This window comes from Schistocerca nitens, chromosome 3 (genome assembly GCF_023898315.1).
Source record: "Schistocerca nitens isolate TAMUIC-IGC-003100 chromosome 3, iqSchNite1.1, whole genome shotgun sequence".
NCBI lineage: Eukaryota > Metazoa > Arthropoda > Insecta > Orthoptera > Acrididae > Schistocerca > Schistocerca nitens.
Window position 1 is genome coordinate 785,593,447 of NC_064616.1, and position 17,218 is coordinate 785,610,664.

The window sequence follows — 17,218 nt, forward strand, 5'->3', positions numbered from 1 at the left end:
CTTGGCATAACATGATGTCATATGGGAACAATTTACATAACTATAAAATATGTCCTGTATAAATCAAACAAAATGGGCCTTGCATTTAACATCATATGTATGAAGGCAGATGTTATCACTACTGGCTGATAATCAATAAATAAGTCTTAATCTATTATTTATGGGTTCATGGAAATATGAAGTTATGTGAACAATACCACATGAACTACTTACCAGTTCACCAGGCAGTCCTGGTAAGCCACTAGGTCCTTCTTCACCCTGCATTCCATCATGTCCTGGAAGACCAGGTGCTCCAGGACTACCAGGGTAGCCTCGATCACCTTTCTCACCAGGTAAACCTGTTTTTAATATAGGAAGATTAATAATAAACTATATGTAAATATTTTAATGTAATACATACCAACAATATGAAATCAAGATTTAATTACAGAGATAATGAATAAATTGGTACATAGTGCAAGTATAGTTATAATGGATCTGTAAAAGAAACTCATTTAAGGAGCAATGTCTTTTGATAATGGTGTTAATACACTCCTGGAAATTGAAATAAGAACACCATGAATTCATTGTCCCAGGAAGGGGAAACTTTATTGACACATTCCTGGGGTCAGATACATCACATGATCACACTGACAGAACCACAGGCACATAGACACAGGCAACAGAGCATGCACAATGTCGGCACTAGTACAGTGTATATCCACCTGTCGCAGCAATGCAGGCTGCTATTCTCCCATGAAGACGATCGTAGAGATGCTGGATGTAGTCCTGTGGAACGGCTTGCCATGCCATTTCCACCTGGCGCCTCAGTTGGACCAGCGTTCGTGCTGGACGTGCAGACCGCGTGAGACGACACTTCATCCAGTCCCAAACATGCTCAATGGGGGACAGATCCGGAGATCTTGCTGGCCAGGGTAGTTGACTTACACCTTCTAGAGCACGTTGGGTGGCACGGGATACATGCAGACGTGCATTGTCCTGTTGGAACAGCAAGTTCCCTTGCCGGTCTAGGAATGGTAGAACGATGGGTTCGATGACGGTTTGGATGTACCGTGCACTGTTCAGTGTCCCCTCGACGATCACCAGTGGTGTACGGCCAGTGTAGGAGATCGCTCCCCACTCCATGATGCCGGGTGTTGGCCCTGTGTGCCTCGGTCGTATGCAGTCCTGATTGTAGCGCTCACCAGCACGGCGCCAAACACGCATACGACCATCATTGGCACCAAGGCAGAAGCGACTCTCATCGCTGAAGACGACACGTCTCCATTCGTCCCTCCATTCACGCCTGTCGCGACACCACTGGAGGCAGGCTGCACGATGTTGGGGCGTGAGCGGAAGACGGCCTAACGGTGTGCGGGACCGTAGCCCAGCTTCATGGAGACGGTTGCGAATGGTCCTCGCCGATACCCCAGGAGCAACAGTGTCCCTAATTTGCTGGGAAGTGGCGGTGCGGTCCCCTACGGCACTGCGTAGGATCCTACGGTCTTGGCGTGCATCTTTGTGTCGCTGCGGTCCGGTCCCAGGTCGACGGGCACGTGCACCTTCCGCCGACCACTGGCGACAACATCGATGTACTGTGGAGACCTCACGCCCCACGTGTTGAGCAATTCGGCGGTACGTCCACCCGGCCTCCCGCATGCCAACTATACGCCCTCGCTCAAAGTCCGTCAACTGCACATACGGTTCACGTCCACGCTGTCGCGGCATGCTACCAGTGTTAAAGACTGCGATGGAGCTCCATATGCCACGGCAAACTGGCTGACACTGACGGCGGCGGTGCACAAATGCTGTGCAGCTAGCGCCATTCGACGGCCAACACCGCGGTTCCTGGTGTGTCCGCTGTGCCGTGCGTGTGATCATTGCTTGTACAGCCCTCTCGCAGTGTCCGGAGCAAGTATGGTGGGTCTGACACACCGGTGTCAATGTGTTCTTTTTTCCATTTCCAGGAGTGTACTTTAATAAGTGTGTGTTAGTTTATTGCGTGTTTGTATAATGATTTTCTTTATAAAAGGAAATATTCTATTCAAAAACTTACAACAGTCACAAAGTGACAGATAGGCTGACCTTCTGTTTCAGAGGTAGAACTTCCAGTAGAGCTGGATAGTTGTACAAAAATATATTTTTTGTTTAGTTTAGTTTATTTGCCCTTCAACCATTTTATTTGATATCAGGCATGTCAGTGTAACACAATCGAGAATAACAGGGCTTTTCATTACAGGGTTAGAGCTATGGAGACATACATATATATACAGAAACATTCATAATGCTTACAAAACAAAAAATGTATTCATACATACATAGGCAGATACATACACAATTAAATATACACCATAGTTCACTACACATAATCTAAAGTACTCTTTCATAATTGCATACTACCAATGACATATTTGATACACAGAAACACACACATGACAAATATAGAAGGTAAATCTTTGTTTTTGTGCACTTTATGTCTCCTGGTAGCTTACTGTAAAAATACACCATGTATCTGCTGAGTTCTTATTCATTATTTTCAGTCATTTACTTGTCATATTGTAATCATTCCTGCTTCCAGTATTATAGTCATGAAATTTTTGTTCAAGGATACATCTCAAGTCTTCTTTTGGAGCTTAACCAGTTCTAAGTGTGTACTGACAACACCACCTCAAATCAGTACTTAGTATAAAAAGCATAGACAGTGGCAGCTCATGCAAAATATTACCAATATGCTACAATGTGGTGGTCTATAACCTTTTGGCTTACAAGGATAATATCTGTAACTGAATATATTAATTTTACATATATAAACTGAACTGGTTAAATATATTTGAATTTTATAATTAACAGTTTAACATTGTGAGGAATAAAATAATAAAGGATGGTAGCAATGGGAATCAAATCCAAGTGGACAAATTGCCACTTGGCCACAGTACCATTATGTCAGCTGCTCGTCAAGAATCGCCCATACGCAACAATTGCACAATATGTTAGATGCACTTTTATAGAAATATACTGTGAGCAATGTAGCCCTCATAGTGCCAGAAGGGATGATGTCACATCAGAGTATGTGCAGTTGAAAACAGACAGCTGCATACCTTCACTGAGTTGATCATAGGGTGGCTGACAATCATTTCAGCACTTGACATTGGATTTTATTTATTGCAGAGAGAGTACTACAAAACATGTTTCTGTCTGTTTTATTTGGATACTAGAATGCATTAGAAGAGAAATGGCATGATTGTAGTGTGATTTCTGGCTCGTGTTCAAAGAAAAACAATGTAATTTTAGTATACTTTCCAGCTTGAATTAAAAGGAAATGACATAATTTTAGTGCACTGCTCATTAGCACATGCTAACTGGCTGCCACTAAGTAAGGATGTTTAGGGCGTAGTACATCTTTAATAATGTGTCTACTGTGCTAGACATATTCATCATTACGAATAGACTTGAGCTTATTTTTGGGCATATATTCTCTATGTGATTTTCCCTTTACATGTAGTCATCTACTACTACACACTCAATAATTTTTAGCTGCTTTTTTCATTTATATTTTTGTTCCCAAGTTTATGGCTTATAATGAAAATGAGACAGATGGAGAAAAGTTAATAAACTGTTTCTTTTAAAAGTAATCACCACAACTGTTAATATATTTATCTCATTGTGAGACAAGATGGTCAATGCCTTCATGGAAAAATGTTTGCAGTCACCTATGGAACCATGACTTTACCCAGGCATGCATATTTTTGTCTGGAGCAAATCAGCAGCCACAAATATCTTTGTTCAGGGCTCTAAAAATATGGAAATCCTGTGGGGAAAGATCAGGACTGTATGGAGGATGTGTGGCCACATGTTGCCAAGATTGTCTTGAGTATGTTCCAGATTTTTCACTGGGAAGCCCCTACGCATCCTCCATACAGTCCTGATCAATCTCCATGCCATTTACATATTTTTGGAACCCTGAATACAGACATTCCTGGCCAATGATTTGTCTTTTATAAAAAGGTAAGTAAACCCAAATATTTCTTCATGAGGGCAGTGACCATCTTTTCTCACAGTGGGATAAATGTATGAACAGTTATTGTGATTACTTCTGAAATAATTAACAGTTTACTTACTTTTATTCCATCTGTCTCTTTTTCATTCAACTACCACTCAAATGTTGTTTCTGTTCCATTTATGAGCAGAGTGTTACTACTGAAATAGTGGTTTACACTTTCTGTGTTCAGAACAGGTGTCTTCTATAGAGCATTTTTAGCGCTACCACAAGCTGTAAGAGATGCATTTTTGGCATACATGATGACATTATCATCATTTGATATGGTGAAATCATTTATTTTAAAAAATCCTAAGCGGTGTACTCATTACTGATCCTTGACATTAATTTATTCATTTCATTCATTAATTTATTCATGCATCTTTAAGCATTTGCATGCAATCGATTTCCATATTTGACTTTTCAAAACTTAGAGAAAATATTTATAATTTACAGTTTTCATTTTATGTTTTATTGCTACCTATTATCTTCTGTTTTTCACAAAGGATTTTATACTGCCAGCTTATTTTCCTCCCATGCTATATTGGCGAAGTTTGATTAGTTGACCTATGTTTATGGAAACCATGTTAAGCATTACTTAGGATGTTATTCCTATCTGTGAAATGCACCACGCTGTCTTTTGTGACTGTCTATTACTTTTTGCAGTACTTGAGTTGGAGTGAAGCATCTGTAATTTGCTGGGTGATACTTGTTGCCTTTTTATATAAAGGAATCATTTTACTCACTCCAAGGTGTTCACAGAATCTCCATAATTCCATAAACTTCTTTAATAAATATGTTAGTGGCTTTATTAAATACTGAGGACAACATGTAATTACTTTTGTAGCTATACCAGCCAACATTTTTGTACTTTATTGTTTTCATTGGGCTGGTTATTTTTCTTATTCCCCTCTCATTTGTAGGAAATAGAATTAAGCATTCTGTTACATTTATACTATTTTAATTCCTTTTTCATTTTGTGACATTTTTTCCTATGAATTTGTCTACTGCTCTTATATAGTGCTCATTGAAAATTGAACTGACTTTGTGTGGGTTCAAAACTTATATTCCTTCCTTTTTAATTAATATGTTTTATTCAACTCACATGTTTTTAAAGAAATTACAATAAACTCAATACTATTAGCTGCTGATGGATGTCGATATACATCAACGGGGACAATTGAAAATGGGTGCCCCAGCTGAGACTTGAACCCACGATCTCCTGCTTACATGGCAGACACTCTGTCCATCTGAGTCACCGAGGGCACAGAGGATAGTGCGACTACATGGACTTATCACTGGCACGCTCCCCGTGAGACCCACATTCTCAAATTATAATCCACACACTACATTAGTAGTGACCCTGCCACTATACCCATTACTCACGGCAGACAATCCACCAAGTCCCGTAGGAGTTCAAGCAATTCGTGTGCATCCGCACCGAAGGTCATCAGCCGGTTAGCCTTAATGATATGAAGATGGCATATGTTCTTTCAGACATGCCTTGGCAGCATGTATTCAACAATACTGGTTTCATTGTGTCCACTATCAGTGGCTGGAATACTTTTCACAGCTCAGTGAGTATCAAATTCATCATCCCAGCTACAGATCTCCCAATATCTGAAGATGCCCAGAGGCTTAAACTGGCTTCCACTGTAATAGAAGTATGTCACATAGGTGTTATGGAACTTCAGATATTTCAACTCATGACAAGAAATGCATTACAGTGAATTACTGTTCTACATTTGAACATGATCACCTGTAGAGGTATGGTAAGTGTTTCCACTCAGTAAAGCTCACTTTAAAAGTGCTAGCAATCCCTAAATGGAAGAGATTTATGCAGTTTACATGTAACACAATTAATGGTGAAAGAATTGCAGTAATTTTCAGGTCATTCTCTAATTGACCACCAAGTGACTACTACAACATGGTTACATGGTATCACAATTTGTTGTCAGTGATAGACAGCAGCAAGATGGCACATTTACCAATCCAACCCCTTTCTCATGAACGCTGAATAGGTCACTGAAAACACCACAGTTAAAAGTTAACAGCAAGATGGCACATTTACCAATCCAACCCCTTTCTCATGAACGCTGAATAGGTCACTGAAAACATCACAGTTACAAGTTAAGCACTTCTCTGCAATTGTTTATAGGGACATATGTACATAAAAGCTCAATTAGCAACTGCAAATATGTCCTCACTTAATAAACTGAAAATAGCTCCACAATGTAATCAGAAGCTCAGCAAACTTTAACCGTGTAGATTAGTGTGCTGAGATTTACATAGGATCTGTCCATATCTTTTTCTTGCATTAGTATTATTAGTAACTGATATCTGTAACAAATGTAGTTTTAACACACTCTGCTGAATACAAACTCTCGCAGGAGTCTCTGCACACTGTGTTGCCAGTGATACATATAGCAAGCTGTGGAAGGAGTGGTATAACTTTGTGAAATACAAATTAGTGGCTTTTTGTGACATATTGGGGAGAGAGAGTGGAGACTTGCTCACACGCTCTTCAGTTCACAGACCTACAAAGGAGGGAAGCGCGTGACCCCAATGAGGCGACCTGCCTCACGCATCTAATCTCCATCTCGATTTGCCCCCCCTCCCAACCTCCTCTCCAGACTGCCACACCCCCAGAAGACAACTTGTCCCATAATATAGTTCTATTGCACTTATATGTGAGACACACATTTAATATTTGGTCTTAACTCACTTTATTTAACAACAAAAATTAATTGTATACCATTAAAACAATATTTTTAATAAACTGATTTTTTCTGTCCTCAGAGAAAAATTGAATAGGAAATTTTTTGGAGGAAATTTAATGTGATTTAATTTTGTACTGGGAAATACTTTTGCTAGAAGCCACAGATTTTGAGATAGTAAAGAAATATTTAAAGTATATTTAAATGCCCACCCCTGCCTCCTCACTCTCATGTTCACATCCCATAGCCCAGGATTTTTAGTATGCTGCTTGTGACACTTCCCCATACTACTGTACAAAAGTTTGTGACTACACAAATTTTTTCCTCCAGCCAACCTTTTTTGGTCTTGGTTGACAGGGCTACATGCTGAACATATTCTGCTTTTTGTTGGTACATCAAATTAGGCAGGGTATTCCTGCATGTTCAGTTTGGATGGTCCTGTGACGTGCACACTGATTCAAGTTGGAGTGCATAAGGATCACAGCTGGAGTAAGTGGAGATTGCAAGTGCCACATTTATTGTGCTGTACCATCATTTAAAAAAGAGATAAAAGTGGTTGTCAGTGGGTAATACCAGCGTCAAAATGGGAAGCAAAGTATGGCAGAAATAATCTTTTCAGTGAACTGCTTGCAGGCAAGAACGGACAGTTCAAAAATTTTTATCGAATGTCATTTGTGGAGACTGAACATCTGTTGTATATGAATCATAAATAATGGACACAAACTGTACAACTACAACATCTCACAAAGAGAGTCTGGCAACAACTCTGAACTTTCTCGCAATTAGATATTCCTTTGTAAGTTCAATGTGTTCATTATATCCTAAGTATATCAAAGACTGTCACTGAAGTTTGCATGTTCTTTGCATCATTTATTTCACAGCCAACACCACTAATAACCCATTGCCAATCATCATTTTATTTTTATTTTTAAGTGATAGGTACCATACTGCCTTAGCATCCCACAATTCCTGATTCTCCCTGTGAGGATCTACAAGTTGTAAACTGTTTTTCTTTTTTTTTCCATTCCATACTTAATGAGAACAAACTGCCACAAATGAATACAGACAGTCACCAGATGACAGCACTTGTGAACAGTAATATTTATGAAATACATGAGATGCTGTGATTTGTCACACTAGATTCTGTGTGGTGGCATAGCAAAGCAATCACTTGTCATTTGCTGCTGACTCATGTCCATGATGGGAATGCTCTGCAACACTGAGTCTGAAAATCCTGTTTCGGGTATGATTCAAAGTGCCTGTGAAATACTGTCCAGCAAGCACCAGATTCAATATATAGTGTCCTGGACTGAAGATACAATGTTGCAGACTCATTTGAGTTACAGTTCAGATGCAGTTCGGTGACAATGAGTTGCAGCTTTGTGTCACAGTGCATACTAGGCTTAAGACTACTGTGAAATACACTTTTATTACCTCTGTTTATCTCTTTCTTGGACTTAAAATGGTGCTGCTACCCTGGCTAGTTTTTCTTCCTTTGTCAATATGAGTGTTCAACTTACTATGAACAAAGTATAGCAATACCATACTGATGATTGTGAGATTGTCACATGCAGCTAAATAAATGGCATGAACAGCATACTTCAGAACACTGAATGTACTTCATAATATAAACTGCAGTCATTCAGTTGCAAATAGATGCATTCCAGAATCATCAATATAGTAAACATCAGTTGCATTATATTCTTGACTAACAATGTTATGTTTTCATGGCACTTTTTTTCGAGACTGGATTATGGTGTGCTTCTAGCTCTTAAGTACTCATGATTTAGACAATTTTTCCTTCTTCCAATAGCCTTAATCATAGGAAGAAGCTTTTCTGCAATGGGTCTTACCTTGATAGTTAATAAGCCAATAAAAACCCCAAGTGTGCTCTGTGCAGTATAGTGCTAACAAGAGAAAGTATGAAACCCAGCAAATTAAAAGATCACTTTAAAAGAAGTCATGCAGAGTTGACTGGCAAAGACATTGAATTCTACAAATGCTAATAAGGTGCACTGAAATGTTCATTCATGGATTCATTCAGGCTTCTTTTTCCAGTCAATAGAAGCTAGCTTGGAAATTCCATACTGTATCACTCTTCAAATCCCTAAAACCATGAAACCTCACATGATAGGAGATGATTTCATCAAGTCTTGTCTAATAGATGCTGTGAAGCTAGTTCTAGGAGGGTAACACATGTAAAAGATAAAACAGATATCTCTTTCAAACAGCACAACCAGAAGTCTTATCATATGCGTTTGTATATTTTGGAAATGGTGCTCAACAAAATAAGATAGCAATGTATTTGCAACTGCAGTTAGATGATGTGACAAACATTGCATCTTTATTCCAGCTGTTTGTCTATGTCTGATACACAAAAGATGACAGCCTGAAATAAAACACTTGTTCTCTGAATCAGTAGACACAAGTACATCCAGCAAAAATGCTTTCCAATCAGTCAAGAACTTTGGTGAGAAAATGAGATGCATTGGTCAAAGTACATAGGTGTGTGTACATTCAGAGCATTTTCCATATTGGACATTAGCTCTGGATCCCACAAACTGGAGAAAGAAGTTCCTCCAAATGTAACATTCAGCCAGTGTATTACACATCATTATGCTTTGGCAGTGAAAACACTTCCATTTGGTAAAGGGACATCCTCCCATAGCATTACTTTTTCACAACAGTAGTAGTTGATACCAGTAATATTTTTTTTTGAATTTTGGACAGGTGTATATTATCTCAGCTGTTCTTCTGAAAAATTTCATATAATTTTATACACAATATGTTCTATTGCCAAAATTTATGAAAAGGAATTACTTTATTTTCATTGTTACAATCGATATGTACTAGCTCTTAATGTACAGTTAAAATTGTTTTTTCTGTTTTAGAAACATTTGAAATTATGAAATATTTGGTACACTTAAAATTTCTATTATTAATTACACAATTGAGTACTGTTTATTATGTTTATTTCTAGATTCATTTATAAAATAATAATCTAAACAAACAGAAATTAATTTGTCAAGAAAAATCGTAAACCCTTTGGAACATTGTTATTACCACAGAGTGAGGGAGTAGTAAGCCTGCCTCTGATGTGATCAGACATATTTTTGTATTTTGGATGAAGAATGTAATTTCAGCTTTGTTAATGTGAAAATTCAAAAGACTGTGCAATATAGTAAAATGAGAGACAATAAATTATTGTAAAAAACAAGGATTCTGCAATATTCTTCAAAATTATTTTGATCAATTGAACAGTGAGAATTTCAGCTTGAAGAATCAGACCCCTAGACATGAAATATTGGAGCCAACTGTGCAAGAAAAGATAAGTAAAAAGTTTATTGTAAACCTTACTTCTCTCAAATTTTTTGAAAAGACTTTACAACAACAAAGAAGGGAGGGGTAAATTACAACACTCAAGTACTGTCAACTGAACCACATTGAGGTAGTTCAACAAACACAAGTTAAAAAATTATTATATAAAGAGGTTTATGCCAAATTATTGTTCCAAACATAAGTACAATGGCTATCACATGGCAAGGCCAAATTTATTTCTCTGACACAGTGGTTTTAGCAAGATTTATAATTACTACACTAGGTTGTAGATAGAGGCCACAGAAATTCGAAACACAAAAACAATTTCAACAGAAATGAAGAAGGACTGAAATTTGACAAATTGTGGCCTTATTGCTAAATGAAAAATGCAATGTCAAGTCTTCCCTCTACAAGTTCCACTGGTGCAACTCCACAATCTTGGGCAGTGATCACATGACATCACAAACTGACCATTGTGTGGATACTTTGTATACTATTGCCGGAGGGGAGGGGGGAGAAGGAGGGGGGCATTGGGGGCGGGGGGCAGGAGGCAAGGAAAAAAATCTCAACTTGTGATAGGTACCAAAGAGTTAAAGTCAGTAATCAGACATGCAGAGGGTTCATGCAAAATATCACATCAAAGCGACAAATAGATCTTGTAGCTATGCATATTTATGGACTCTTACCAAAAGCTAAGAGTTTTTTAAACTACAGATAAGGGCCATAAGAATACCAGGAATGATTACTCTGGGAATAAACTGAATGATGTTCCACTTTTTGACAAACTGGCCTTGTATTCAGGAGTGTGGAAATCCATATCCTCATCCATCCATACTGATTTTGCTCTAAATTACTTCAGGCAAATACTAGGGTGGTTCCTACTACAAGAGCACCCAGTGTCAAAAGCTACTTAGAGAAAATATAAAACTTACATAAAGGACTGGGACAGTAGAAAGGAAAGTATAATAAAAGTACTCAGAAAAATTGGAGGTATGGAGTTACTGTTAATTCAAGCATATTGACTAACAGATAAATCCAATTACAAAGTGTAACTTGAATATGAATTATACTGGTTGCCATTCTTAAGGCCAACAGAAGAAAAGAATGTGTTATGATAGCACAATTGATTAAAAACAAAAAAGGAAAAAAAAAGAGACATGATTTTTCTGAAATTTTGTAAAGTTCGATGATTCAAAATCATACGAAACTCTTAGATCTGTTATGAAGCTATTTTCCATGTATTATAAAAGGCTTCTACCAGCCCAAGATCACATATAAGTACACAGTAAACCAAGTAACAAAAGAACACACACACACACACACACACACACACACACACACACACACACACAGAGAGAGAGAGAGAGAGAGAGAGAGAGAGAGAGAGAGAGAGGGGGGGGGGGGGGGGAAGTAAGAGAGAAAAGGAGGGAGCTACCTTCTACTGACACTGCAGTAAAATAACCTGGCAACAAGAAAGAGTGTGTGTGTGTGTGTCTGTAGCAATAATGAGCTTCATGTAAGTCACCATAGTTGCCTTAGATGATCAACCAGGTGTGTTAATAAATATCATTTAAATTAAATGCAACACACTTCTGTAATATTTGAAAGAACTTGATATTTGCATTGCCCACTGTAACAGTAGTATGTGTGTGAATTCCTAAGGGACCAAACTGCTGGGGTCATCAGTTGTAACAGGAGTAATAAGACATGCAGTCTTAATGTCTCTTGCAAGCATTTACCTTTCCTGTATAATACTTCACAGTATTATGTAAAAACATATGAGTAGTTTGATAAATAAATAGATGCTGTCTGACCTATACAAATTATCAGCTTCTATCACATTTGGTCACCCACAATAAACAAAGCACATGAGAATTGAGTAGTGACTATAATTTTTCAAAAAAATTCATGAAAGAGTATCCACTGAGTTCATTAAAATGTTGAAATTTATTGCGCATCCACTTTTAGCTGCTAAAAAATGTTCTGTGAAAGTACTCAGTTGATATCATATTGTGCAGTCTGATAATCTATTGTGGAAAGGACTTAACTTGATACGTAAATAACTTGAAAGACTGTAACAGATTTATTGGGTCTGTGACATACATTAAGAAATTTGGTCAATCCCCAACAACCAGAATGGAAGAAAATATGTTTTTGGGGGAAATGCATAGAAATTCTACTATCTTAAAGAGCAACATTCTTTCCACTCCATCAACAAGATATTAGTACTAGCTATGCAGAACTATGCAATTTTCAAAAGAATGTGAATGTTAGCTTACTATTATGCTACAACTCTCACTTGTTTCAATACGTGGTGTATTTCAAAAAAATATTTTTGAATTACGTCTTGTGGGTTGAGATTGTTTGAAAGATGGATTACTCACCTGGTTGCCCTTGTATCCCTTGTTCACCCTTCATGCCCATTGGTCCTGTGATGCCACGTTCTCCGTCCCTGCCTGGCCTTCCTCTTCTTCCCTCTCTCCCTGGTAGCCCCATCATTCCCCGCAGACCGCGTGGGCCCTAAAATGAAATGATGTGGAGGTGATTATCTATCATCTGTTCCAGTAGTTTCCATAAAACATCAGGCTATGTGCATCTGAATCTACATGTAATTTCTGAAAATCAGTTCTGTTGTTCAGTTTAAGATAGAAATAGGTTTTATAGGTATTATGACTATCAAATGTGCTTCTCATTCCACGGAGAGATGGGCTCTTAGAATACTAAATTTGTTTATATGATCCTGTACATAGTGCAATTTAGGCTTGTTCACCAGTCTGCTGGTACGAGCTGGCGCATGCTCACACCTTAGCAGTGAGCATCTGGCCAGCTCACAATGAATAATGATAGGGGAAGAGGGGGGGGGGGGGGACCACAAAGAAGAGATGGAACAAGGCAGCTCAGCACAATGAACTGTTGACAATGACATAGTGCAATTTAGGCTTGTTCACCACTCTGCTGGTACAAGCTGGCTCATGCTGACACCTTAGCAGTGAGCATCTGGCCAGCTCACAGTGAATAATGGTAGGGAAAGAAGGGGGGTGGGAGGGGGAGGAAAGGAAGAAATGGAACAAGGCAGCTCAGCACAATGAACTGGTACCAATGATTCTATTGTATGGCCACTAATGTTAGTTCTACGTAGACGTATTTCTTCATGGTGGTTAATTAATGCCTTTCATGGCAAATTTTTTTCCTAAGACTGCTGCATTGATGACAAATAGCAGTGAAATGAAACTTAAATTTCTTTTAATTGATGAGGTGAAGAACATGGGGCAGGTAAGTATGAAAGATGATGTTTCTCATGATTGGTGAAGCCTTATGATGAAGTTTAAATTGACATCAATCTGTATCAGCAAAAAAAGATCACATGAGTTGACTAGGAACAGAGAGCTGACTGAAACCAGAAGAGAATGCAGTAAAATATATATTGCAAGGATAGGTTAGAAGACTGTGATGGCTATATTTATTGCACAAAAAAGATGATAATATCTGCTGATGTTATTACAGATTATCTTGTGCAGTTAGAGAAATGACACACAAGGGCAATGTCTTAGGTCCCCGATAACTAACAGATTCAGAATTTTCACTTCAATTAATGCAAGAGAGAGAGAGAGAGAGAGAGAGAGAGAGAGAGAGAGAGAGAGAGAGAGAGAGAGAGAACTCGTAGCCATAGGACTACTATAGCATTACCCTCCAAGCAATTGCACTGGGGTATGGAGTACCCAATGTTTAGTTTTTGTTAGTAGCAATGCTGCTGTTCATCAGATTACTGGCGCGCTAGCTATTCCTCTATTGTTGCCTCAGCTAACAGCAGTTGTAGTTAGGTTGACTGGGTTGCTTTCCATGTGGCTGTGTTTCTGAAAGTCTGTTGGCAGAATGCTGCTGGTATATAAAATACATCCCCCCCCCACCCCCCCTCCCTCTGACTCCTTTCTCTGCCTAATTCTGTAGTAAATACATATATGATACGTACATACAAATGTGTGTGGTTATCTATACCAGATGAGCAGTTTGGAAAAATGGATTAGTTTGTTATTTGTTCATGGAAATGATGCTGGAAAAATATCAAAATTTCTGCTGGAGTTGTTGGATATGTTGGATGGATTAAATCATGAAGCCATGAAAGGAAACAGCTTGTAGAGATAACTCATGTTGTAACTGGTACATTTAGCACCCATCAGTCAGATTTATTAGTGGTCAGACATGGAGTTCCCAATGGTTCTATATTGATTTCAATCCCATTGTTACTATGTGTACATTATTTAGATACAAACAGTAGTAACAGAAAACTATATCAATTTGCAGACAACACCAGCATCTTAATTACAAGAATTACCAAAGAAGTGTTTGGAAGCAATATAAGGCTGTCACAAAGAATATAGTAATGAATGCAGTAGAGTACTTTGATTCAAATAGTTTGATTATATATCTGGAAAACGACTGTAACAATGGACATAATCACCACCTGGAATAGGACACAAGCTAATCCTCATACTGAAATAGGTGAACAAACAATCAGAAAAACAGAGAGTACAAAATTTCTTGGGTGAATGGATACCATAAAATGGGGTGAAGTGATACAGTTTGCAAATTAAAAATGTATTAACACACATAATTTAAAAAAATCTATTTATACAAATGGCTGATTAGATCTATGTTAGGAGTATCTGTCCATATAATTCTATTTAATTTTCTTATTTTCTTTACTTATTATTTTTTTAAAAAAAAACCCTTGCATCACTTCACCCCAGGTAAGGATGTGAAGTGATACAACATATGAAATGGCTGTTGTATCATGGTGTAACAGAGCTGGGGTGAACTGAAATATACGGTACCGGTATAACCGAACATAAAGGATCGTTTGTATTTACCTCCTCTAACAGCTGATCTACCTGACTTAAGAAATAGGATTGAAGCAGTTGTTGCAATAATTACTTCAGACACACAAATCAAGATTTGGGAAGACCTTGCCTATCAACTCGATGTGCACCTGTGTGGTGAATGGTGCTCACATTGAACACTTGTAAGGAAAACTGTTTGAGCTGCTGTCTCATTTGATGTATTATTTGTTATTGTAAGTTGAATTTAATAAATATTACAAAGGCCTTAAAATCCAGATATTCATTTTGAAGCACCCAGTACAAATACTAAGAAACTATATATTATATGATGGTCTCAGGGCCATATATTTTGCTTATGTTCACTTGGTACTGAAATATGGTGTTGTATTTTGGGGAAAATGTGGAGCAAGTCTGAAATCATTTAGATGACAGCAACAGATTAATAGACTAATGGAAGGGGTAGACCAAAGATCATCATGCAGGGAAGTACACTGGTGTGCAAAAGTTAATCAACTGAAGACGAAAAGTCTGTAAATGAGTCTGCGATCATGTTATAGCATTTTATTTGTAAAGGTTGTATTGATCACAAAAATTTTACAATTCACAGTTACTTCAGATCACAAAATACTCTGATGTAGGAATTAACATCAAAATCTATATACACCTAAGAGCCAAAGAAACTGGTACACCTGCATGATATTGTGTGGGCTCCCTGTGGACACCCACAAGTGCCACATCACTACATGCCATGGACTCAACTGATGTCTGAAATAGTGTTGAATGGAACTGACAACATGAATCCTGCAAGGCTGTCCTTAAATCAGTAAGACTACAAGGGGGTGGAGATCTCTTCCGAACAGCATGTTGCAAGGCATCCAAGATATGCTCAATAACATTCATGTCTGGGGAGTTTGGTGGCCTATGGAAATGTTTAAACTCAGAAGTGTATTCCTGGAGCCCCTCTGTAGCAATTCTGGACATGTGGGGTGTTGCATTGTTGTACTGGAATTGCCCAAGTCCATCAAAATGCACAAACGGTATGAATGAATGCAAGTGATGAGACAGGATGCTTACGTACATGTCACCTATAAGAGTCATATCTAGACATATCGGGGTCCCATATCACTCCCACTGCACATGCCCCACACCATTACAGAGCCTCCACCAGCTTGAAGAGTCCCATGCTGACATGAAGGGTCCATGGATCATGAGGTTGTCTCCAGACCGGTATAAGTCCATCTGCTCGATACAATTTGTATGTATCCAGTCATCAACAGTCCAATGTCGGTATTGATGGGCCCACGTGAGGCAAATGAGGCACAAAGCTTTGTGCCATGTAGTCATCAAGGGTACACGAGTGGGCTCTGAAAACCCATACTGATGATGTTTCATTGAATGTTTCACATGCTGACACTTGTTCTTGTTGTTTGCAGAATGGTTGCACTTGTGTCACGTTGAATGATTCTCTTCAGTCATCATTGGTCCTGTTCTTGCACGATCTTTTTCCAGCCACAGCAATGTCAGTGATTTGATGTTTTACTGAATTTCTGATATTCATGGTACACTTGTGAAATGGTCATATGGGAAAATCCCCACTTCATCACTACCTCAGAGATGCAGCATCCCATCGTTCATGTGCCAATGATAACACCACGTTCAAACTCAGTCAATCTTGATAACTGGCATTGTAGCAGCATTAGCCAATCTAAAAACTATGCCAGACATTGTTGTCTTATACAGATGTTGCCAACTGCAGCACTATATTATGACTGTTTACATATCTCTGTATCTGACTATGAATGCCTATACCAGTTTCGTTGGCACTTCAGTGTATGTAGTTACATAGTAAGTGCTCAAGTTGAGTTACTATGTAACTAAATATATAGATTTTGTTGTTGATACCTACATCAGAATATTTTATGATGTGGAGAAGGCAGTAGCTTCAACTGGTAATTATGAATTGTCAAATTTGTGTGATCAAGACTGATATTTAAAAATAAAGAGAAAAATTAAGGTCAAAAATAACTTTCACATGATGTGTCAGTGCCAAGAAATATAGCTTGATGAAACTTGTAACATACATAGAAAGAACTGCTACAATGCAGTACATAATGTAACTGAAAGAAATAGGCACTGGCAGGCCGGAGTGGCCTAGCAGTTCTAGGCACATCAGTCTGGAACCGTGTGACTGCTACGGTCGCAGGTTCGAATCCTGCCTCCAGCATGGATGTGTGTGATGTCCTTAGGTTAGTTAGGTTTAAGTAGTTCTAAGTTCTAGGGGACTGATAACCTCAGCTGTTAAGTCCCATAGTGCTCAGAGCCATTTGAAC

General features: G+C 38.4%; 1 protein-coding gene across 1 annotated transcript in view; it reads right to left on the reverse strand.

The window, feature by feature from the left end:
* Positions 1-17,218, reverse strand: part of LOC126248800 (collagen alpha-1(XI) chain-like) — a 571,383-nt gene that overhangs the window by 179,859 nt on the left and 374,306 nt on the right. The window contains exons 9-10 of the mRNA XM_049950192.1: positions 12,435-12,570; positions 214-338 (exon numbers count right to left, since the gene is read on the reverse strand). Of these exons, the coding sequence (XP_049806149.1) occupies positions 214-338; positions 12,435-12,570 (261 nt within the window). The remainder of the gene's footprint in view (positions 1-213; positions 339-12,434; positions 12,571-17,218) is intronic.